Source organism: Tachyglossus aculeatus, chromosome 1 (genome assembly GCF_015852505.1).
Source record: "Tachyglossus aculeatus isolate mTacAcu1 chromosome 1, mTacAcu1.pri, whole genome shotgun sequence".
NCBI classification, from domain to species: Eukaryota; Metazoa; Chordata; class Mammalia; order Monotremata; family Tachyglossidae; genus Tachyglossus; species Tachyglossus aculeatus.
The window spans coordinates 26,785,172-26,809,139 of NC_052066.1; the positions used below are offsets into that span (position 1 = coordinate 26,785,172).

The 23,968-nt window shown below is 45.6% G+C and overlaps 1 protein-coding gene across 2 annotated transcripts in view; it reads right to left on the reverse strand.

The window, feature by feature from the left end:
• Positions 1-23,968, reverse strand: part of EPHB1 (EPH receptor B1) — a 717,470-nt gene that overhangs the window by 442,290 nt on the left and 251,212 nt on the right. For both annotated transcript variants that reach the window (XM_038762070.1, XM_038761987.1), the window contains exon 3: positions 6,099-6,780. In XM_038762070.1, coding sequence (XP_038617998.1) covers positions 6,099-6,780 — 682 coding nt within the window. The remainder of the gene's footprint in view (positions 1-6,098; positions 6,781-23,968) is intronic.

Consider the following 23,968-nt stretch of genomic DNA (forward strand, 5'->3'; position numbering starts at 1 on the left):
CCTATTATTTGTAAATGACTTGTGTCCCGTCACTAGATTGTAAGCTTCTAGTGGGCAGGGATTGTCTTTCATTACCTATGAGAAGCAGCGTGGCTCAGTGGAAAGAGCCCGGGCTTTGGAGTCAGTGGTCGTGGATTCAAATCCCAGCTCCACCAATTGTCAGCTGTGTGACCTTGGGCAAGTCACTTCACTTCTCTGGGCCTCAGTTACCTCATCTGTAAAATGGGGGTTGACTGTGAGCCCTCTGATCACCTTGTATCCCCCCAGCACTTAGAACAGTGCTTTGCACATAGTAAGTGCTTAATAAATGTCATTATTATTATTATTATTATTATTATTATTATTATTATTATTATTATTATTATTCTAGAGCACGGGCCTGGGAGTTATAGGTTCTAATCCCCTCTCTGCCACTTGTCTGCTCTGTGACCTTGGGCAAGTCATGTCACTTCTACGTGCCTCAGCTATCTCACCTGTAAAATGGGGATTAGACTACAAGCCCCAAATGGGACAGGGACTGTGTTCAACTTGATTAGCTTGTACCTACCCTAGTGCTTAGAACAGTTCTGGGCACATAGTAAGCACTTAACAAATCCCATCATTACCATCATGATTACTGTCCTCTGCCAAATACTTCTTGCACTATAGGAGCCTAATGAATACTCCTGAGAAACAACATGGTCTAGTGGAAAAAGCACGGACCTGGGAATTGGAGGACCTAGGTTCTAATCCCCGCTCATCCACTTGTCTGCTGTGTGACCTTGGACAAGTCATTTAATTTGCTGAAGCAGCATGGCTCAGTGGAAAGAGCACGGGCTTGGGAGTCAGAGGTTATGGGTTCAAATACCAGCTCTGCCAATTGTCAGCTGTGTGACTTTGGGTAAGTCACTTCACTTCTCTGTGCCTCAGTTACCTCATCTATAAAATGGGGATTAAGACCGAGCCCCACGTGGAACAACCTGATCACCTTGTAACCTCCCCAGCGCTTAGAACAGTGCTTTGCACATAGTAAGCGCTTAACAAATGCCATCATTATTATTCATTTCTCTGGACCTCAATCTCCTCATCTGTAAAAGAGGCATCAAGTCCAACTCTCTCTTAGACCTTGAGTCCCATGTGGACAGTAACTTTGTCCAATCTGATTATTTTTTATCTACCCCAGTGCTTACTACAGTGCTTGACTGAGGGACACTTAACAAATACCATCATTATTATCACCGATTGGTTAAGGCCAGCTTAAGCTATCTCACCCTGACCCTGATCCCTACTCAATCAGAACTGAGAAGTCTCTGGCAGATCCCAAACTTTACCTCTTAGGATTTTAACAGATCAACAACAACAGAAATCTGTTTGTGAGGAAGCATTCTACATATGGTTAGGGTTCAGGAGGAATAGAAGTAAGAGTTAGGGCAATGCAGTGTGGCTCAGTGGAAAGAGCACGGGCTTTATAGTCAGAGGTCATGGGTTCAAATCCCGCCTCTTCCACTTGTCAGCTGTGTGACTTTGGACAAGTCACTTCACTTCTCTCAGTGACCTCATCTGTAAAATGGGGATGAAGACTGTGAGCCCCCCGTGGGACAACCCGATCACCTTGTAACCTTCCCAGTGCTTAGAACAGTGCTTTGCACATAGTAAGTGCTTAATAAATGCCATCATTAACCACCATGAGATGGACACAAACCTTTTTCTACTCCCTTCATGGTCTCTTGTTCTTGTCCTGAATCCTCACATTTGTCTTATAATAATACTCAATCAATTGTATTTATTGAGTGCTTACTATGTGCAGAGCACTGGACTTAGTGCTTGGGAGAGTACATGTTCCCTGCCCATAACAAGCTTACAGTCTAGAGGGGGAGACAGACATTAATATTGTTATTGATAATGATAATAATAATCATAATATCTGTTAGGAACAGCATGGCTCAGTGGAAAGAGCTCAGGCTTGGGAGTCAGAGGTCATGGGTTCTAATCTCAGAGGTCATGGGTTCTAATCCTGCCTCTGCCACTTGCCTGCTGTGTGACTTTGGGCAAGTCATTTCACTTCTCTGTGCTTCAGTTCCCTCATCTGTAAAATGGGAATTAAGACTGTGAGCCCCACATGGGACAACCTGATTACCTTGTATCTACCCCAGCATTTAGAACAGTGCTTGTCAGTGTTGTAAGCACTTTAAAAATACCATAATTATTTATTATTTGTTATTAATTAAGTGCATACTATGTGCCAAGCACTGGTCTAAGCGCTGGGGTAGAGATAAGATCTTCAGGTCCTACCTGGGGCTCACAGTGTAAGAAGGAAGAAAAACAGGTGTTGAATCCCCATTTAACAGATGAAGGAACTGAAGCACAGAGAAGATAAGTGACCTGCCCTAGGTCATTCATTTATTCATTCATTCGTTCATTCAATCATACTTATTGAGTGTTGTGTGCAGAGTACTGTACTAAGTGCTTGGGAGAGTACACTACAATGATAAACAATGATATTCCTTGCCCACAACAGGCTTACAGTCTACAGTGGGGGAGACAGACATCAATACAAATAAATTAAATGACAGATATATACTGTATATAGAGATGTATGCTGTACTGTGGGGCTCGTTGCTGTGCGGGGGAAGAGTAAAGGGAGCAAGTCAGGGTGATGCAAAAGGAAGTGGGTGATTAGGAAAATGAGGCTTAGTTTGGGAGGTCTCTTGGAGGAGATGTGCCTCCAATAAGGCTTTGAATAATAATAATAATGATGACATTTGTTAAGCGCTTACTATGTGCAAAGCACTGTTCTAAGCACTGGGGAGGTTACAAGGTGATCAGGTTATCCCACGGGGGGCTCACAGTTTTCATCCCCATTTTAGAGATGAGGTAACTGAGGCACAGAGAAGTGAAGTGACTTGCCCAAAGTCACACAGCTGACAGTTGGCGGAGCTGGGATTTGAACCCATGACCTCTGACTCCAAAGCCTGTGCTCTTTCCACTGAGCCACACTGCTTCTTTGAGGTGGGGGAGAGTAATCGTCTGTCAGATTAAAGAAGGGAGGGCATTCCAGACCGAGGCAGGGGGTGGGCTAGGGGTCGGTGGAGAGACAGGTGAGTAAGATCAAGGCTCAGTGGGAAAGTAAGCACTAGAGGAGTGAAGTGTGTGGGCTGAGTTATAGAAGGAGAGAAGCGAGGTGAGTTAGGAGGGGGCAAGGTGGTGGACTGCTTTAAAACCAATGGTGAGGAGTTTTTGTCTGATGCAGAGGTGGATGAGCAATTACTAGAGTTTTTTGAGGAGCAGGGTGACATGTTCTGAACATTTCTGTAGAAAAATGATCCAGGCAGCAGAGTGAAGAATGGATTGGAGTGGGTAGAGACAGAGGGTTGCACAGTAGACAAGTGTCAGAGGCAGGATTAGAACCCGGGTCTTCCAACTCCCAGGCCTATGCTCTTTCCACTCGGCCACACTGCTTCTCAACTCCAAGATCGGATCAACTCTAGTGGAATAGAAGTCAGAAGGCCTGAATTCTAGTCCCCCAGAACCGAAATGGAATAACAGCGGGATATGTGCGTCTTTCAGTACCTATGTACCTTGCCCAGATGTAAAATGCCCCATCCCCATAAGGTGCTTTACAAATCAAGCAAATCATTTTGTTAAGATGCTTTTAAGGTCTTCGGAGAAAGGGAGTGTGCAAGTATTACTCAAGGTGGTAAAATGGCAGGAGATATTCCCCATAGTGATCAGTGATCAATGAACCTATCAGTAATATTGATTGCTTGCCTACTATGTATACAGCACCATGCTAAGCATTTGGCAGCATATGATAGAAGTAAAAGACATCTGCTCCCTCCCCTCAAGGGGCCTATAGTCTAATGAGGAGGAGGATTTATGCCTTCCCTCATTCCCGTCTAGTGATGTAATTCCTAGTTGGAAAATGAAAAGTAAGCAGCTAAACAGCCCTAGTTTAAGAACGTTCTTAAAGACTAAGGGAAGGGGAAGAGAAAGGAGAGCAGTCCTGATTTACATATTCATAAACCAAAACCCTCTGAGATTGTTGCAGGAGGTAGCAGACGAATAGCACGGATGACAGAACCCCCAAAAAGAGAAAAAAATTCCAATTAGCTGCAAGACTCAGAGCCCCCATTCCCAGAGTCCCAATTAAATCAGAACCAATCAGGGCCTGTTCGGGTTCCTGTCATCTTGCTGGGGAAATAACGAGAAAGATGAAAGAGACCCAATCAGCCAGTGCAGTTCTGCGCAGCCCTTTGAAGCCCAGGAAATCACAAACAACTCTTCTGCAAGTCCTGGTGGCAACTGCCTCATTGACTCTATTAAGAGCGAGGGACAACTAAGACTCCGATTCTCTTGATACCGGCTCCGCCACTTTTCAGCTGTGTGACTTTGGGAGATTCACTTCACATCTCTGTGCCTCAGTTACCTCATCTGTAAAATGGGGGTTAAGACTGTGAGCCCCACGTGGGACAATCCGATTACCTTCTACCTACCCCAGCACTTCGAACAGTTCTTGGCACATAGTAAGCGCTTAACACATACCATTATTACTGTTTTTATCATTATTGACTGGCCACTGGATTTGAAGCCTCTTCTTTTCACGGTTTTAAAATCAACCAGGACAAGGCTGTGGGTGAGATGCTATTTTTTCTCTACAAAATTCAGAAAGAATATGGAACTCTACCGAGTGCCTAAGGCAATCCATTGAGAACCGTGAATTGTTTGCCATGATCCGCTCATTTAGGACTCCCCCCAGAGCTGGGGAGGGTGAGGTCAGATTGCTTGAGTCCTGTCCCGGTGAGAAAACTCACTTTGGCAATCAAGACAAAGGCAGTTCAGATGGTAATAAACCCAAGTCCTCTTTGATTCCAAAAGACAGGCATTGGCCAATCTTCCACTTTTTAATCAAGAACCTTCTGCATTGAACATCTAATTTCTAGGCCATTCTGAGCAGCACAAGAGCTTTATGAAAGCATAAACTCCCTTAATTTCCTTCCCACCTCACTATCAAAGTTTCTCAGCAACTTTTCCCTGTGTCTTTCAGAAGATGATGCCAGATTGAAGACTTGGCCAATTCCCAGTTTCAAAGCCCTGACCTCAATTTAGCTTCTGGACTGACCCTCGATGAAAATGATCATTTATCAATCAATGATCAACGATCATTTATCACGATTATAAGCCAAACGTGAATTCTCTCTAAGAGAAAGGAGTTGCTTTGACTTTGGACTTCCCAATATAGCAAAATTTGTTCCTTTTGCATATCCCAACTTCCCACACCTTTTAAGAGAGGAATCTGACAGAATACAGAGACTCCATCTACGTTCCACCCTTACGATTTTAGCGGGAATGTAACAATCTTCCCATTCTTCCCCTTGGTCTCTCTGCCTCTCATCCAAACCTAGAGGAGGCTGGTACAAATATCTGATGAATCTGATTGGTTACAGTGTTTGTTGACCACTGAATATGAGCAGTACAGAGTCAATTGAAAAGGAATGGGGCAAAAGGAGGAAGAAGGGCACTGTGTGAAACTGGCCAAAGTTCAATATTAGATGGAGTGATTCTTACGATTTCAACCTCAAAAGGGATTCTGTTGATTCACTCAATGGTGGCACACCCACACTGCACCAAAGGCTAACAATTTTTAGGGTCCATAAGCATAGCTGAAAATAATACACACAGTTGAAAGTTCAGATGCTCAGCAGCAGTGGAAATCAGCCTTCAGCAATCTGCCTGCCTGAAGTACAGTCAAAAGCTTTGCTATCCACCATATTGGGGGAATAGGAGATGATGATTAGTGAAAGGTCGAAACAATAGCTGGAAACTCCTTCTCCTACCGGGTCAGGCATTTTCCACAAAGGATCAATTGGTCAATATCGCATTTGTAGCGGAAGCTAGCGCCAGTCGGTAAATTGCCAGAGAACGCAAATTTTATGCCAAGAGGCCACGAGAAATGATTCAGATAACAGAGTGATTAAAACAAGAAATCAAGGAGGTTTGAGAAGGCAGTTACAGACACGGTCAGGAAATGACTGGTCGTTAATGTCCCCAGCTGGATGGTGTGACTCCAGCCCTTTCCCGCAACCTCCACCCAAATTCCTTGGCAACCAAGACGACCTTACCTTTGCAGGCCATGCTGTTTTCGGGTTCGTAGCCAGCCTTGCAAGAACAGCGCCCAATGGGGACCATCCACTCCCCATCGCCGTTGCAGTACAGCTTAATGGGCACGTCCACCTCCTCTGCGTTGGGGATGCAAGTGCCCCGGGCTATCACGAGAGACGTGCTCTCTGCCCCGGTCATGGTCTCGGGGAAGACGGCGAAGTTCTGTACGATGCTGGGGCACTTCTTGAAGAAGACTCGAACCGAGAGGAGGGACATACAGGCCCCGTAGTCCTGAAAAGCCAGGTAAAAGCCATTCCGGGTAAGCGGTCCAAAGCTCCTCACTTCCGTGTTGACCTTCATTAGCCTCCCCCCGAAATCCACCTGGGAGAAGCTCTCGTCGGCCGCGATGGTGTCCACTTTGAGGTAGGGGGCCTCCGTCCAGAAGGCCGACTTCTTGGTGGCGATGACGGAGTCTGTCTCGTAGTAGTAGAGGTTGAAGGTCTCCTTGCAGGAGCCAGGAACGTTGGGGAGGCTGCTACAGTCTCGCACGGTAAAGCGCATCTCTGTATAGATGCGGTGGGCCCCTCTCCGGTTGATGAACGTGGTGAGAAGCCAGTTGTTCTGGTTGGGCTCGAAGACGTTGCACACCTGGTAGGTGCGGATGGTGTTCAGATTCTCATCATAGCCGCTGACTTCTTCCCACTGCAGAGGGAACAGAGGGTATGACAGTGAGACCATCACAGAGGGAGGGAGATCGCTGAGTCCCACGGGGGTGACTGGAAGAACCCTTGAGAGGTCACCCGGTTCATCCCTAGGCCTCCAAGCAGGACTGCCATTTTGTTTAGGAGGGAAAACAAATATTGAATCCCCATTTTACAAATGAGGTAACTAAATCACAGAGAAGCAAAGTGATTTGCCCAAGGTCACACAACAGGAATATGGCAGAGCTGGGATTAGAACCTAGGTCCCCTAGCTACCAGGACATGCTTTTTCTACTACACCACACTGGTCTTGTCTTGTGACACTGGACAAGTCACTTAACTTCTCAGTGCCTCAGTTTCCTCATCTAGATAATGGGGATTAAATACTGGTTCTCCATTCCACTGGGAATGTGAGCGCTATGTTGGACAGAGACTGTGTCTGATCTGATTACCTTACATCTACTTCAGCACTTAGCACAGTCCTTTGGCGCATAGTAAACACTTAACAAACACCATGTTTATTATTATAATTTCCCCACAAGTCTTTTCCCACCACCTCAGTTCCCAGTCCTGATAACCATTCCAATGTTTGACACCCCTCACTCTCAGTAAATTCTTCCTTACTGCTAATGTAATCTCATGCTACAGAGTAAGCCCATTTCCTTTTGATCTACTGTATGTAGCAGGGGAATGCAGATGATCTTCCTCCTCTGTAAGAGAGTCTTTCACTTGCCTTCAGACTACTCCAAGACAAGTGATTTCAGTTCCTCTAGCCTTTCTTCATGGGTCTCATTCTCTTACCTTTTCAACTCCTTTGTCCTACTGGAATAAAGGCCCACTTCTAAACACGGATATGAGAGTGAGATTTCCTAGACTGTGAGCCCGCTGTTGGGTAGGGACCGTCTCTATATGTTGCCAACTTGTACTTCCCAAGCGCATAGTACAGTGCTCTGCACACAGTAAGCGCTCAATAAATACGATTGAATGAATTTCTTTTAGAATCCCTGAGTTCCAATCAACAGTTCAACATCTTCTTCATCTACTTATTCCTGAGGGCCCATTATGTGCTCACTTTACCCTCTGGTGATTTGGCTAGAAATGGAGACGTCAAGGTGCTCACTACTCTTACAGAGGTGACACAGACCTGGGATTGGCAACCTATTGAGTTGAGTCCTCTAAACTGTGAGCTAATTATGGGAAGGGAACGTGTCTGCTAATTCTGTTGTATTGTACTTTCCCAAGCACTTAGTACAGTGCTCTGCATATGCTAGGTGCTTAATAAATACCACTGATTGACTGATTGATTAATTGATTTGGGAGTGGTGGGAGCGGGGATGAGATGGGGAATGGAGACTCAGGGCAAATTGTCAGTTGTCTTTTGTGTGGTGACAGCTTTCGGTAAATACCCAGAAGTGGCCAGTTATCCCTCAGCTTCGTGGTTCTGTGGTTTTCCTGTCACTCTCTAACCTCCTTGCCCAGGCTACTCTCTGTTCACTTCAACTACTGCTGCTGGGGTTGGTTGGCCTTTCCACAGTGCCCCTGCCACCCAAGAAGATGGCAAACGGGCAGGGGAGAATGGCAAGGAACCCTGGGGTGAAGGGAGGGGGTGAGGTCCCTTGAAAGCAGAAGCTCCCATGACTCCAAATCGGGGGTCCCAGACTCAGTAGATTGCCAATTCCAGGCCTATGTCATCTCTGTAAAAGCAGGTGAGCACCCTGGTTTCTTCATTTCTTGCCAAATCTCCAGAGGGTAAAGCGAGCACACAATGGGCCCTCAGGAATAAGTAGATGCCGAAGATGATGGCCTGGCAATTGGAACTCAGGGATTCTAAAGGAAAAAGCAAATACCATCCTCCTTCATGCCACTTCACCCTCACATCCATTTTTTTGGAGTTTTTAAGTACTATGTCCCAGGCACTGTATTAAACACTGGGGTAGACACAAGCTAATCAGGTTGGACACAGCCTATGTCCCACATGGGGCTCACATTTTAATCCCCATTTTGCAGATCAGATAACTGAGCCACAGAGAAGTTTAAGTGACTTGCTTAAGTCACAGAGCAGACAAGTGGCAGAGCCAGGACTAGAACTCAGGTTCTTCTGATTTCCAGGCTGTGCTCGATTCCCTAGGCCACATCGTTTCTTCTTGCCAGGTAAAAGGGCATGGATCTGACAGATTTGAATTGAATTCCATGCTATTGTGCCTCACTCTTGTCTCACCTACCATAGACCCCTTACTAATATCCTTCCTCCTGCCTGGAACTCCTTCCCCTTAAAAACCAGTGACAAACCAGTGGTCTCACCATCTTCAAAGCCCTACTGAAATCATATCTTCTCCAGGACACCTTCCCTGGCTAAGTCCTCTTTCCTCTACCCTATTTTCTACTCTGCCTCAGCCATGCACTTAGTCCCAACCCAACAGCACTTATATACAAATCCTTTTTTCAGTTGCTCCACTACCTGTAATTGATTTTAACATCTGTATCCCCAGCTAGACTTTAAGCTCTTTGAAGGCAGAGATCGTGGCTACCAACTATACTGGACTCCCAAATGCTTAGGATAGAGCACAAAGTAAGTGCTCAATAAATATCACTGATTGAATGAACTCTGAAACTTCCCCAGGGTTCAGGTCTCCTAGAGAAAGCCGAAATCAGTTTCGTTTAATCATTTGTTAAACTCAGGCAAGTCTAAGCAGCCAATGAAATTTGGCTTTCACATTCCCCAATCAATCAATCAGTGCTATTTATTGAGCCCTTATTCTGTGCAGAGCACTGTACAAAGCATTTGAGAGAGTACAATGTAACAGAATTGTTAACCATGTTCTCTTATTCCTACATGACTCTAGCAGGAACCAGTACATAATAATAGTAAAAATAATAATGGTGGCATTTGTTAAGCGCTTAACAAATGCCATTATTATTATTTTTGCAAAATTATTATTGTGCTTGTGTGCAAAGCACATAGCACTGTTCTAAGCGCTGGGGAGGATACAAGTGATCAGGTTGTCCCACGTGGGGCTCACAGTCTTAATCCCCATTTTACAGATGAGGTAACTGAGGCACAGAGAAGTTAAGTGACTTGCCCAAAGTCACACAGCAGACACGCGGTGGAGTCGGAATTTGAACCCATGGTCTCGGACTCCCAAGTCCGTGCTCTTTCCTCTAAGCCACGCTGCTCCTCATGTAGGCAGATCTTTTTTTTCCAAACCCGCTTTTCAGTCTTTTCTAGCCTAAATGGGTCAAGACTATTCTGATTGTTTCTTAATCCACCTCAAGCCTTCAGGAGCCATTTCCAACCAAAAACATCTGTATTCTAATGAACGATCTGTAGTGAACAGAGTATGCAAATTATCCCTGTCTTTGCCAAATAATCCAGGCATTAATGTAGTGCAGAGACTGAGATTGAGACAGATGCATCCATAAAGCTCAGGAGACACTAAGAACTAGAACGAAGAGGCCTCTTGTTTCTTACTTCTTTACAGGCTCAGGGGGAATAGCAATGCTTAAATTTACCCAAAGCCCTTTCTGAAACATCTGTGTCTTCTTTCTGAGACTCTAAGAGTTAAAAGAAATGATTTCCATCAAACACTCCATGAATCAATGTACTCATCCATAATCTATTTTGTCTCCCTCCCCGCCTAGTCTGTAAATTCTTTTTGGGCAAGTGCTTAGTACAGTGCTCTGCACATTGTTGGTGCTCAATAAATATCATTGATTGATTGACATTGATTAAATGCTTAGTGCATGCAAAGTGCTTAGGACAGTGTTCTGTACATTAATAATAATCTGCTGTGTGACTTTGGGCAAGTCATTCAACTTCTCTTGGCCTCAGCTACCTAATCTGTAAAATGAGGATTGAGACTGTGAGCCCACATCAATCAATCAATCAATCATATTTATTGAGCGCTTACTGTGTGCAGAGCACTGTACTAAGCGCTTGGGAAGTACAAGTTGGCCACATATAGAGACAGTCCCTACCCAACAGTGGGCTCACAGTCTAGAAGGGGAAATGGCAGCTGTGTGACTTGGGTAAGTCACTTCACTTCTCTGGGCCTCAGTTGACCTCATCTGGAAAACGAGGATTAAGACTGTGAGCCCCATGTGGGACAACCTGATTACCTTGTAACCTCCCCAGTGCTTAGAACAGTGCTTGGCACATAGTAAGCACTTAATAAATGCCATCGTTGTTATTGTTGCTCTGAGGGGGGTTCCAGGGAGCTGGAGGACTATGAAAAGCAGTGCGGCTCAGTGGAAAGAGCCCAGGCTTTGGAGTCAGAGGTCACGGGTTCAAATCCCAGCTCTGCCACCTGTCAGCTGGGTGACCTTGGGCGAGTCACTCGACATCTCTGGTATAAGGACTGTGTCCAACCTGATTTGCTTGTGTCCACCCCAATGCTTAGTACAGTGCCTGACACATAGTAAGCACTTAACAAATACCATTATGATTATTACTATTATTAGGTATTTGTTAAGTGCTTATTAAATTCCAGGCACTCTACTAAGCTCTAGGTTAGACACCTTATCAGATTGGACACAGTCCCTGTCCCACATGGGGCTCACATCTTTTTCTCCATTTTACAGATGAGATAACTGAGGCAAAGAGAAGTGAAGTGACTTGCCCAAGATCACACAGATGACAAGTAGAGCTCACCTTCTCCAAGAGGCCTTCCCAGACTGAGCCCCCTTTTTCCTCTCCTCCTCCCCATCCCCCCACCCTACCTCCTTCCCCTCCCCACAGCACATGTATATATGTTTGAACAGATTTATTACTCTATTTATTTTACTTGTACATATTTACTATTCTATTTATTTTGTTAATGATGTGCATTTAGCTTTAATTCTATTTGTTCTGACGACTTGACACCTGTCCGCACGTTTTGTTTTATTGTCTGTCTCCCCCTTCTAGACTGTGAGCCCGTTGTTGGGTAGGGACCCTCTCTATATCTTGCCAACTTGTACTTCCCAAGCGCTTAGTACAGTGCTCTGCACACAGTAAGCGCTCAATAAATACGATTGAATGAATGAATGAAGTGGTAGACCTGGGATTAGAATCCAGTTCCTCCTTATTCCCAGGCCCGTGCTCTATTCACTAGGCCATGTTGCAGTTAAAGCACTGCATTAAGCTATTGAAGGCCTACTCTCGGGCTGATGAAAAGAGCACTGCTCTGGGAATCAGGACACCTGGGTTCTGGGTTCTAGTTTCTGTTCTGCCTATGGCTGGTCTTCACGGGCAACGATCATACAACAGGAACATGACTGGGGGAGAGAGAGAGTGTGATGAATACTAGAAGAGCCACAAGCCCTGGAGTCCATTGCTCTGTGTAGGTTTTCAGTCCTGAAATCTCAGAACCAAGGTTCATCAATCTATCAATCAGTGATACATAGTGAGAGCTTACTGGGTGCCGAGTACTGTACTAAGTAATTAGGAAGGACAATTCAACAGAGTTGGTGGATACATTCCCTGCCTTTAAGGAGTGTCCAGTCTACGGGGGAGAGAGGCATTGAAAAATATTAGGGAAAGGGGAAATAGTACAATTAAAGAATATGTGCATAAGTATTCACTCAATTGTATTTATTGAGCACTTACTGTGTGCAGAACACTGTACTAAGTGGTTGGAAGAGTACAGTACAACAATAGACACATTCCCTGCCCACAGTGAGTTTATAGTCTAGAGGGGATGTGGGGTTGAAGTGAGTATCAAAGTCCTTGAAAGGAGTACACAGCCAAGTTCATAGTTCATTCATTCATTCAATCGTATTTATTGAGCGCTTACTGTGTGCAGAGCACTGTACTAGGCGCTTGGGAAGTACAAGTTGGCAACATATAGAGACAGTCCCTACCCAACAGTGGGCTCACAGTCTAGAAGGGGGAGACAGAGAACAAAACAAAACATATTAACAAAATAAAATAAATAGAATGTGTACAAGTAAAATAAATAGAGTAATAAATATGTACAAACATATATACAGGTGCTGTGGGGAAGGGAAGGAGGTAAGGCGGGGGGATGGAGAGGGGGAGGAGGTGGACTCAGTGGGAAAGGCAGGCAGGGAAATGAACGACTTAGTCAGGGAAGGCTTCTTGGAGGAGATGGGATTTTAGGAGATGTTTTGAAGGTGGGAAGAGTGGTAGTCTGGCTACTATGAAGAGGGCAGAAATTCCAGGCCACAGGCTCATCCTTTGCTCCTGACAGGAGTCTCCATCATCACTAAGAGTTTGGGTGGGAACAATAGAAGACCCAATCTCTGCCCTCAAGTTGCCTACATTCTAGGCTTACCACCAGGGTTCTTCTCATCTATCTTCTTGGGTCAGTGCTCTATACACAATAAGCTCCCAGCACAGTGCCCTGCATTCAGAAGGTAGTCATTAAGCACTATTGATAATAATAATATTAATAATGATGGCATTTATTAAGTGCTTACTATGTGCAAAGCACTGTTCTAAGCGCTGGGAAGGTTCCCAGACTGAGCCCCCTTTCTCCTCTCCTCCTCCCCATCCCCTCCGGCCTACCTCCTTCCCCTCTCCACAGCACTTGTATATATATTTGTAGAGAAGCTGCATGGCTCAGTGGAAAGAGCCCGGACTTTGGAGTCAGTGGTCATGGGTTCAAATCCTGGCTCTGCCAATTGTCAGCTGTGTGACTTTGGGCAAGTCACTTAACTGCTCTGTGCCTCAGTCACCTCATTTGTAAAATGGGGATTGAATGTGAGCCCCCCGACAACCTGATCACCTTGTATCCCCCCAGCACTTAGAACAGTGCTTTGCACATAGTAAGTGCTTAATAAATGCCATCATTATTATTATATTTGTTCAGATTTATTACTCTATTTTACTTGTACATATCTACTATTCTATTTATTTTGTTAACGATGAGCATATAGCTTTAACTCTATTTGTTCTGAGGATTTTGACACCTGTCTACATTTTTTGTTTTGTTATCTGTCTCCCCTTTCTAGACTGTGAGTCCGTTGTTGGGTAGGGACCGTCTCTATATGTTGCCGACTTGTACTTCCTAAATGCTTAGTACAGTGCTCTGCACACAGTAAGCACTCAATAAATACAATTGAATGAATGAATGAATGAATAAATGAATACAAGGTGATCAGGTTGTCCCACAGGGGGCTCATAGTCTTAATCCCCATTTTACAGATGAGGTAACTGAGGCACAGAGAAATTAAGTGACTTGCCCAAAGTCACAGAGCTGACAATTGGCAGAGCTGGGATTTGAACCCATGACATCCGACTCCCAAGCCCATGCTCTTTCCCACTGAGCCACGGTGCTTCACAATATTGATACTGCGCTAATTAGGCCTGACCAACAGTAGACTAAGACTGTAAGCTCACTGTGGCCAGGGAACCTGTCTACCGACTGTTGTATGGTATTCTTCCAAGCACTTAGTAAAATGCTCCGCACACTCTAAGCACTCAATAAGTCCGATTGATTGATTAATTGAGTAGTAGTAACAGTAATACTAGTATTTATTAAGCACTTTCTCTGTGCACAGCGGAGTACTAAGCACTGGGAAAGATCCTGGCTCTGCCACATATCTGCTGTGTGACCTTGGGCAAGTCACTTAACTTCTCAGAGCCTCAGTTACCTCATCTGTAAAATGGGGATTAAGACTGTGAGCCCCACGTGGGACAACCTGATCACCTTGTATCCCCCCCAGCGCTTAGAACAGTGCTTTGCATAAAGTAAGCACTTAACAAATGCCATTGTTATTATTATTATTAAGTGTACGGAACAGATAGACATGGTCCCTCACTCCCAAAGGGCTCATAAACTAACAGGAGGAGGCTTTTATCAATAAATCAGTGAATGGTATTTATTGAGCACTATTATGTGTAGTAATAATAATGATGGCATTTATTAAGCGCTTACTATGTGCAAAGCACTTGGAAGAGTACAATAGACAAGAGTTGGTAGACACAATCCCTTCCCAAAAGAACCTTACTATCTGGCACTTAGCATCTTGGAGACAGACACCTCAATCAATCAATCATTCATATTTAATGAGTGCTTACTGTGTGCAGGACACGTAAAAAGTGTTGGGAGAGAAAAACACAATAATAGAATCCTTGCCCACAATGAGTTTACAGTCTTGATGGGGAGACAGATATTAATATGAATAAATAAATTATGGAAAGTGGGGAGAGAAGTCAGGAGGATCAGGCAAGGAGGGTGGTACAGTAATCATTGTGGGGTAGGATAAGTGCTTGGATTAATGTGGTAGCAGTCTGGATGGAGAGGAGAGGATAGATTTCAGCAATGTCGTGAAGGTTGAACAGACAGGACTTAGTGATAGATTGAATATGTGGGTTGAATTCATTCATTCAATCATATTTATTGAGCACTGTGTTCAGAGCACTGTACTAAGCGCTTGGAAAGTACAATTTGGCAACAGATAGAGACAATCCCTACCCAACAACAGGCTCACTGTCTAGAAGGGGGAGACAGACAACGAAACAAAACAAGTAGACAGACATCATTAGCACACCCTCTTCTCCCCACCCCGACTCTCGAGACAGTTTGTGTTGAACTTTCTGGGGAGAGTGAGCACCCCAAAGGGAGTGTAAGCTCATTGTGGGCAGGGAGCGGGTTCGCTAACTCTGTTGGAATGCACTCTCCCAAGCGCTCAATACAGTGCTCTACCCATAGCTCAAAAAATACCACTGATAAATTGAGGGACTGAGGGAAGGGGAAGCCTTACTCTTCTCCCTGCCCATTGCCCTGTGGTCTGGAACAGCAGAAATGGATGGGAGCACCTCCCGAGATGGGCTTATGAGACAGGAAGGATAGTGGTGCTCTCTACAGTGATGGGAAAGTCATGGGGAGGACAGAGTCTGGGTGTGAAGATATGGAGTTCTGTTTTGGACATGTTAAGTTTCAGGTTATGGTAGGGCATCCAAGTGAAAAAAAATAAAAGGCCAGGAGGATAAGAAGTATGAAAAAGCTGCAGGATGTCAGGCTCTTCAAGGCTTAAACAGGTGGTCATAGAAGTCCGAGCTGTGGCTCCAGCAGTGACCTGCTCAACATTTTGAAAGTGGCAAGGAGACACGCTGCACCTCTCTGAGATCTTCCTGGGCTGATGGGAGTTCTGGTGGCCTGGGCATGCAGTGCCTGTCTCATTGGGCCCTGGAGGTCGCCTGTAAGTGGAGGCAGTGTATGTCTACTGACTTTGAGAAAAATGAACAAAGTTAATGTTAATGGTTCCAAACCCTCCTTTCCTCTTCTACTCCCTTTGGTGCCAACTGGACTTGCTCCCTTTATTCATCTCCCCTCCTAGCCCCACAGCACTTATGCACTTATCTGTAATTTTTTTTCTTTATATTAATGTCTGTCTGCCCCTCTAGACTCTCATCTCGTTGAGGGAAGGGAATAGGTCTGTTATATTGTTATATTGTACCCTTCCAAATGCTTAGTACAGAGCTCTGCACACAATAGGTGCTCAATAAATACGATTGATTGACTGAAGGAAACCGGTGAGTGACCAGATATCACCGAAAAAACATCCCTCATTCTCTTTTTGGTCATCCTTTTCAGAGCGAAGTGGGAACGCTGACCTGCTCAACATTAGAAAGTGGCAAGCGGGCACAATGAAACTCTTTGAGATCTTCCCGGCCTGCAGCAAGGACTGATGGGCGTTCTGGTGGGTCAGGGATGGCGTGCCTGTCTCCTATCAATCAATCAATCATATTTCTTGAGCGCTTACTGTGTGCAGAGCACTGTACTAAGTGGTTAGGAAGTACAAGTCGGCAGCATATAGAGACGGTCCCTACCCAACAGTGGGCTCACAGTCTAGAAGGGGGAGGCAGAGAACAAAACCAAACATATTAGCAAAATAAAATAAATAGAATAGATATGTACAAGTAAAATAGAGTAATAAATACGTACACACATATATACATATATACTATCGCCATCAACCCCGAGAATGACATTTCAGGCAGTGGGGTAGTGGTTCCAAACTTGTGAGTGACCAAATATCATCAAAAAAAAGTTCCCTCACTCACACCTTTGTCATCCTTTTCAACATGAAGTTGGGGCGCTCTACTGCAAGGTCAGGGAAGCGGTCAGTCCTTGAATTTATCGAGGGATTTGGCTGGACAAGAACAATCAAACAATCAATCAATCAATCACCAAAACCTGCCGGTCTCAGCTCTGCAACATTGCCAAGATCCGCCCTTTCCTCTCCATCCAAACCGCTACCCTGCTCATTCAAGCTCTCATCCTATCCCATCTGGACTACTGCACCAGCCTTCTCTCTGATCTCCCATCCTCGTGTCTCTCTCCACTTCAATCCATACTTCATGCTGCTGCCCGGATTATCTTTGTCCAGAAACGCTCTGGGCATATTACTCCCCTCCTCAAAAACCTCCAATGGCTACCAATCAATCTGCGCATCAGGCAGAAACTCCTCACCCTGGGCTTCAAGGCTGTCCATCACCTCGCGCCCTCCTACCTCACCTCCCTTCTCTCCTTCTACTGCCCAGCCCGCACCCTCCGCTCCTCCACCGCTAATCTCCTCACTGTACCTCGCTCTCGCCTGTCCCGCCATCGACCCCCGGCCCACGTCCTCCCCCGGGCCTGGAATGGCCTCCCTCTGCCCATCCGCCAAGCTAGCTCTCTTCCTCCCTTCAAGGCCCTGCTGAGAGCTCACCTCCTCCAGGAGGCCTTCCCAGACTGAGCCCCTTCCTTCCTCTCCCCCTCGTCCCCCTCTCCATCCCCCCATCTTACCTCCTTCCCTTCCCCACAGCACCTGTATATATGTATATATGGTTGTACATATTTATTACTCTATTTATTTATTTATTTTACTTGTACATTTCTATCCTATTTATTTTATTTTGTTGGTATGTTTGGTTCTGTTCTCTGTCTCCCCCTTTTAGACTGTGAGCCCACTGTGTCTCTATGTGTTGCCAATCTGTACTTCCCAAGCGCTTAGTACAGTGCTCTGCACATAGTAAGCGCTCAATAAATACGATTGATTGATTGATTGATTGATTGATTAATACAGTGCTCTGCACACAGTAAGTGCTCAATAAATACGATTGATTGATTGATTGATTAATACTTCACCTTACTTCCAATACCAGCTCACTCATTGTACCTCAATCTTCTCTCGCCACTGATCGCTCATCCACGTCTAGCTTCTGGCCTGGAACCCCCTATCTCTTCATATCTGACAATCACTCTCCCCAGCTTCAAAGCCTTATCGAAGGATCATCTCTTCCAAGAAGTCTTCCGATTAAGCCCTTATTTCCTCCTCTCCTACTCCCTTCTGTGTCACCCTTGCACTTAGAGTTGCTCCCTTTATTCATCCCTCCCTGTCCCACAGTACTACTGGGTAGAGCATAGGCCTGAGAGTCAGAAGTCATGGGTTCCAATCCCAGCTTTGCCACTTGTTTTCTGTGTGACCTTGGGCATGCCACTTAACTTCTCTGTGCCTCAGTTACCTGTAAAATGGGGATTGAGACTGTGAGCCCCACATGCGACAGGGACTCTGCCCAACCCAATTTGCTTCTAGCATGTAGTAAGTGCTTAACAAATTCCACAATTATTATTATTATTATCCATATCCATAATTTATTCATTTATATAAATGTCTGCCTCCCCCTCTTGACTGTAAGCTTGTTGTGGACAGGGAAGATGTCTACCAACTCGAAGCAGCATGGCTCAATGGATAGAGCATGGGTTTGGGAGTCAGAGGTCATGGGTTTTAATCCTGGCTCCACCACATGTCTGCTGTGTGGCCTTGGGCATGTCACTTAATTTCTCTGAGCCTCAGTTACCTCATCTGTAAAATGGGGATTAAGACCGTGAGCCTCACATGGGACAACCTGATCACCTTGTATCCCCCCCAGCGCTTAGAACAGTGCTTTTCACATAGTAAGCACTTAACAAATGCCATCATTATTATTATTACTCTCCCAGGCACCTCGTACAGTGCTCTGCTCTTAGAAAAACTCATTAAACATGATTGATTGATTGATTGATTGACCAGAGAGGCCAGGCGTGAAAGACGAAGGTATGTCCTAGGTTTGAAACATTGCTGGAAGTTGATTGAAAAGCACATTTGGGAATACCAGATGGGGGAAGTGAATGGTTTGGTGTCGTGCTATGTAAGACCTAATCTAGAATGGCACCTTGTCTCCCCTTTCCATTGACAGTCACAGATAATTATCTTCCTCGGTCAGGCAACTGTCTAGGTGAGGCGTATGTGAAAACTTCGCAAGTTAGTTGTAGTTCAATCCAGTATTTTTTCTTGTTTAATAAATCCCAAGAAACTGAGCTGTTGAGTCAACCAACAAATCAGCCAGACTTGTGAGTGCTGTCCCAGAGGACCATGGCTTGCTCAAAAAGAAATCAGGCTGCAGACAAGTTAGCAATGAAATGAAAATATGAGTGAAAGTACAACTGCAGTATATCGGGAAGAGACTTAAATCTCAAAGGCCACCAGGGATATCACCGTGTGTCCGGAAGCTACTATTTACTGACCAAAACTCTAGAGATCTGACACAGTTCCTGTAACTTCCAAAGTGCCTATCACATGGAATGTAAAATCTAAAATCTGTTCAGATGGCCCTGTGTGAAATATTGCATGAATGCATGTAGGAGATGCCAGACAGGTAAGATGCCCTGCCATTTTCCAAGTGGCCCCTTAATTAATAATAATCATGCTGGCATTTGTTCAGCGCTTACTATGTGCGAAGCACTGTTCTAAGCTCCTGTGGGGGATACAAGGTGATCAGGTTGTGCCACGTGGGGCTCACAGTCTTAATCCCCATTTTACAGATGAAGGTACTGAGGCACAGAGAACTGAAGTGACTTGCCCAAAGTCACACAGCTGACAATTGGTGGAGCTGGGATTTGAACTCCTGACCTCTGACTCCAAAGCCCGTGCTCTTTCCACTGAGTCACACTGCTTCTCTAAGTTTTGATTCTGGCACATTCCGATTTGTCTACGCCAATGGTGCCTCAGTTTCCCCATCTCTAAAATGTGGAGAAAAGAAGCTCACATTTTCCTACATCAGGAAACCACTGTGAGAAGTCATGGTTGGCATGAGAGCAAATGGCTGTGAAAGTGCTTTGGGTAGAGGAGCAGCCTGGCTCAGTGGAAAGAGCCCAGGCTTGGGAGTCAGAGGTCATGGGTTCTAATCCCGGCTCCACCACTTGTCAGCTGTGTGACTTTGGGCAAGTCACATAATAATAATAATAATAATGGCATTGATTAAGGGCTTACTATGTGCAAAGCACTGTTCTAAGCGCTGGGGAGGTTACAAGGTGATCAGGTTGTCCCACGGGGGGCTCACAGTCTTCATCCCCATTTTTCAGATGAGGTAACTGAGGCCCAGAGAAGTTAAGTGACTTGCCCAAAGTCACACAGCTGACAACTGGCGGAGCCAGGATTTGAACCCATAACCTCCGACTCCAAAGCCTGGACTCTTTCCACTGAGCCACGCTGCTTCGACATCACTTCTCTGGGCCTCAGTTACCTCGTCTGTAAAATGGGGATTAAGACTGTGAGCCCCACCTGGGACAACCTGATTACCCCAGCGCTTAGAACAGTGCTTGGCACATAGTAAGTGCTTAGCAAATAACATCATTATCATTATCATTAAAAGAGAGGTGCTATAGAAATTCAAGGAACTGATGTTGAGACTGACTCACCTGCCCAGGGAGCCCAAGAAACCAACACTATACCTCCTCCTCTGCTTAAAGCAGTTGTATAGATGCCTGATAGGCTGTTTGGCTCTTGAGTTGCACTGAGATGCTTTTTTGGAGGGGAACTGAGTCATGGTACGTATGCTTATAGTAGAAGTGCTAGTAGTACGTGCCTGCCTGTCTGCCCTTTGCCAGCCTCTGAACACCCCCCCCACAACCCTCGAATGGTGTCATGTGACTTCGGGAATGCCCCTAAGGGAGGATAATAGTAATTGTGCTATTTGTTAAGCACTTACTATGTGCCGGACCCTGTACTAAGAGCTGGGGTGGACACAATTTGATCAGGTTAGATGCAGTCCCTGTCCCACACGGAGCTCACAGTCTCAATCCCCATTTTACAGATGAGGTCACTGAGGCACAGAGAAGTGAAGTGACTTGCCCAAGGTAACACAGCAGACAAGTGGCAGGGCCAGGATTAGAACCCATGACCTTCTGACCCCCAGGCCCATGCTCTATAATAATAATAATAATAATAATTGTGGTATTTGTTAAGCACTTACTATGTGCCAGGCTCTGTACTAAGCGCTGGAGTGGATAGACGTTTACCAGGTTGGACATAGTCCCTGTCCCACATGGGGCTCACAGTCTCAATCCCCATTTTACAGATGAGGCCACTGAGGCCCAGAGAAGTGAAGTGGCTTGCCCAACATCACAAAGCTGACAAGTGAGTCCCACGCAGGACAACCTGATCACCTTGTATCCCCCCAGCGCTTAGAACAGTGCTTTGCACATAGTAAGCGCTTAGTAAATTCCATTATTATTATTATTATTATTAAGTGGCAGAGCTGGGATTAGAACCCATGACCTTCTGACTCCCAGGCCTGGGCTCTAAAAGCAGCGTGGCTCAGTGGAAAAAGCACAGCCTTTGGAGTCAGAGGTCATGCGTTCAAATCCCGGCTCTGCCAATTGTCAGCTGTGTGACTTGGGCAAGTTACTTAACTTCTCTGGGCCTCAGTGACCTCATCTGTAAGATGGGGATTAAGACTGTGAGCCCCATGTGGGACAACCTGATCACCTTGTAACCTCCCCAGCGCTTAGAACAGTGCTTTGCACATAGTAAGCAGTTAATAAATGCCATTATTATTATTATTATTACTCCATTATGCTTTTCTATCCACTCCACCATGTTTCAAGCAGGGGCAGAAATTGCGTGTGTGTACATACACACACACAGAGTCTCTCTCTCTCTCTCTCTCTCTCTCTCATGTTCTCTTCAGCCCCTATAGGGCTCCCAACTGGATTAAGTACCTACACCAGGGATAGAAGCGGGCTTGCCAGCAGTATTTCTTCAATTCTCTTTACCCCACAGACACTGGCCAAGCTTCATCCTGAGCATCCATCCAGGACGTCAACCAGTCAGCCAGTCAATCATATTTCCTGAGTGCTTACTGTGTGAAGAGCACCATCCTAAGCACTTGAGAGGGTTCAATAGAATGATATTCTAGACTGTGAGCCCGCTGTTGGGTAGGGACCGCCTCTATATGTCGCCAACTTGTACTTCCCAAGTGCTTAGCACAGTGCTCTGCATACAGTAAGTGCTCAATAAATACGATTGAATGAATGAACGATATAACAGACACATTCCTTGCCCACAACGAGCTTACAGTCTAGAGTGGCCTATGCCAGAAAGGCCCATGCCAGGAAGGTTGGTGCGAGCGGGAGGCAGGAAAGCACTTGTTTCCTCTGGGCCTTGTGTAGAAGGAAAGCGGCCTTTTTCCTCCCAGACGTCCCCTTTCTCGGCCCCATCCCTGGCTCCCTCCCAGTTCCCCCAACCGACCAGCCGGCTTACAGCCCTCACCCCCGAGTAGGCACCAGCTCCTGCCTGGAGAGGGGTCCTGCAGCCATTGTGACAGCTGCCGCTGTTGTTGACACTGTAACAGTGACAAATTCATCCTCCTGACAAGATCCCTTTAAATAATTCACGCGGAGCTGGAGATTAGGATACTGTTTTTCCCCTGTCTCTGTTGAGATTTAAAACACTCCCAGCTGGGGCATTTAAAAAGAGTATAATGGACCTTCTCTGCTCCCCCTCCTGGCTCCCTAACCCAGTTCCCAGCCCGACAACGACAATGACGCCGCGGAGGGAACAAAAAAGGAGGGAAAGGGAGCTTGGCGGGTTGCTATGGTAACAGTGGCCGTGCTATTCAGCTGTCATTATCCCGAAGCCTCGCACATATGATTATCTTAAACTGTCAGGCGAATGTGGCCCATCAAAGCTGTTCGACTCAGATCGTGCGAGAAGGAGGAGGTGGGTATGGCGTCTATCTTGCCTCATGATGCGCGGACGGCCAAGTACAGACTTGAACTGATTGGAGGAACCCCTCCTTTCCCCTGGGAAGAATGAATGCGATCTTCCCTCCAGGTTAGGAACAGTTCGGCTCTGGAAAATCCCACAGGGAGACCAAACTGGGATAATCTGGGGGATTTGTGATGAGGCCTCTGAGGTAGAAGAATTCCTACAGCTTCCAATATGACAGACAATGGGTTATAGGTCAGCGTCCTAAAATCACCCTGTAATTTTACCCTCAATTAACAGGGCAGTCAGACTAAAGAAATTTGATAGAGGAAAAAGTGACCTCCCACCAAAACCATGCAAGCAATAAGTAGCCTTCTGCCTGGGAGAATTTGGCTTTGTTCATTATTGTCTCTTCTCAGTGGGAAAATCAGCCTCCTGACCCCAAGGTCTCCATGTTCCCAGCCGGAGGTCGGTGAAAGGAAGCAGCGTGGCTCAGTGGAAAGAGCACGGGCTTTGGAGTCAGAGGTCATGGGTTCAAATCCCAACTCTGCCGTGTGTCTGCTGTGTGACTTTAGGCAAGTCACTTAACTTCTCTGTGCCTCAGTTACCTCATCTGTAAAATGGGGATTAAGACTGTGAGCCCCCAGTGGGACAACCTGATCACCTCGTAACCCCCCCAGTGCTTAGAAAAGTGCCTTGCAAATAGAAGGTGCTTAATAAATGCCATTATTATTATTATTATTATTAATCCCAGCCCCACCCACATGTCTGCTGTGCGACTTTAGGCAAGTCATGTAACTTCTCTGTTTCTCAGTTTCCTCATCTGTAAAATGGAGATTCAATATCCGTTCTCCCTTCTACTTACACCGTGAACCCCATGTGAGGCAAAGACTGTGTCCAACCTGATTAATTTGTATCTACCCCTGCAATTAGAACAGTACTTGACACATAGTAAGCCCTTAACAATAACAATAATAATAATAATAATAGGAATAACTGTGGTGTTTTTTAAGCTATTACTTTGTTCCAGGTAGTGTATTAAGCAATGGAGTGGATACAAGTAAATCGGATTGGACACAGTCCCTGTAAAACGTGGGGCTCCCAGTCTCAGTCCCCGTTTTACAGATGAGGTAAATGAGGCTCAGAGAAGTGAAATGAGTTGTCCAAGGTCACAAAGCCAGGATTAGACCCCACGACCTTTTGGCTCTCAGACCCATGCTCTATCCACTACG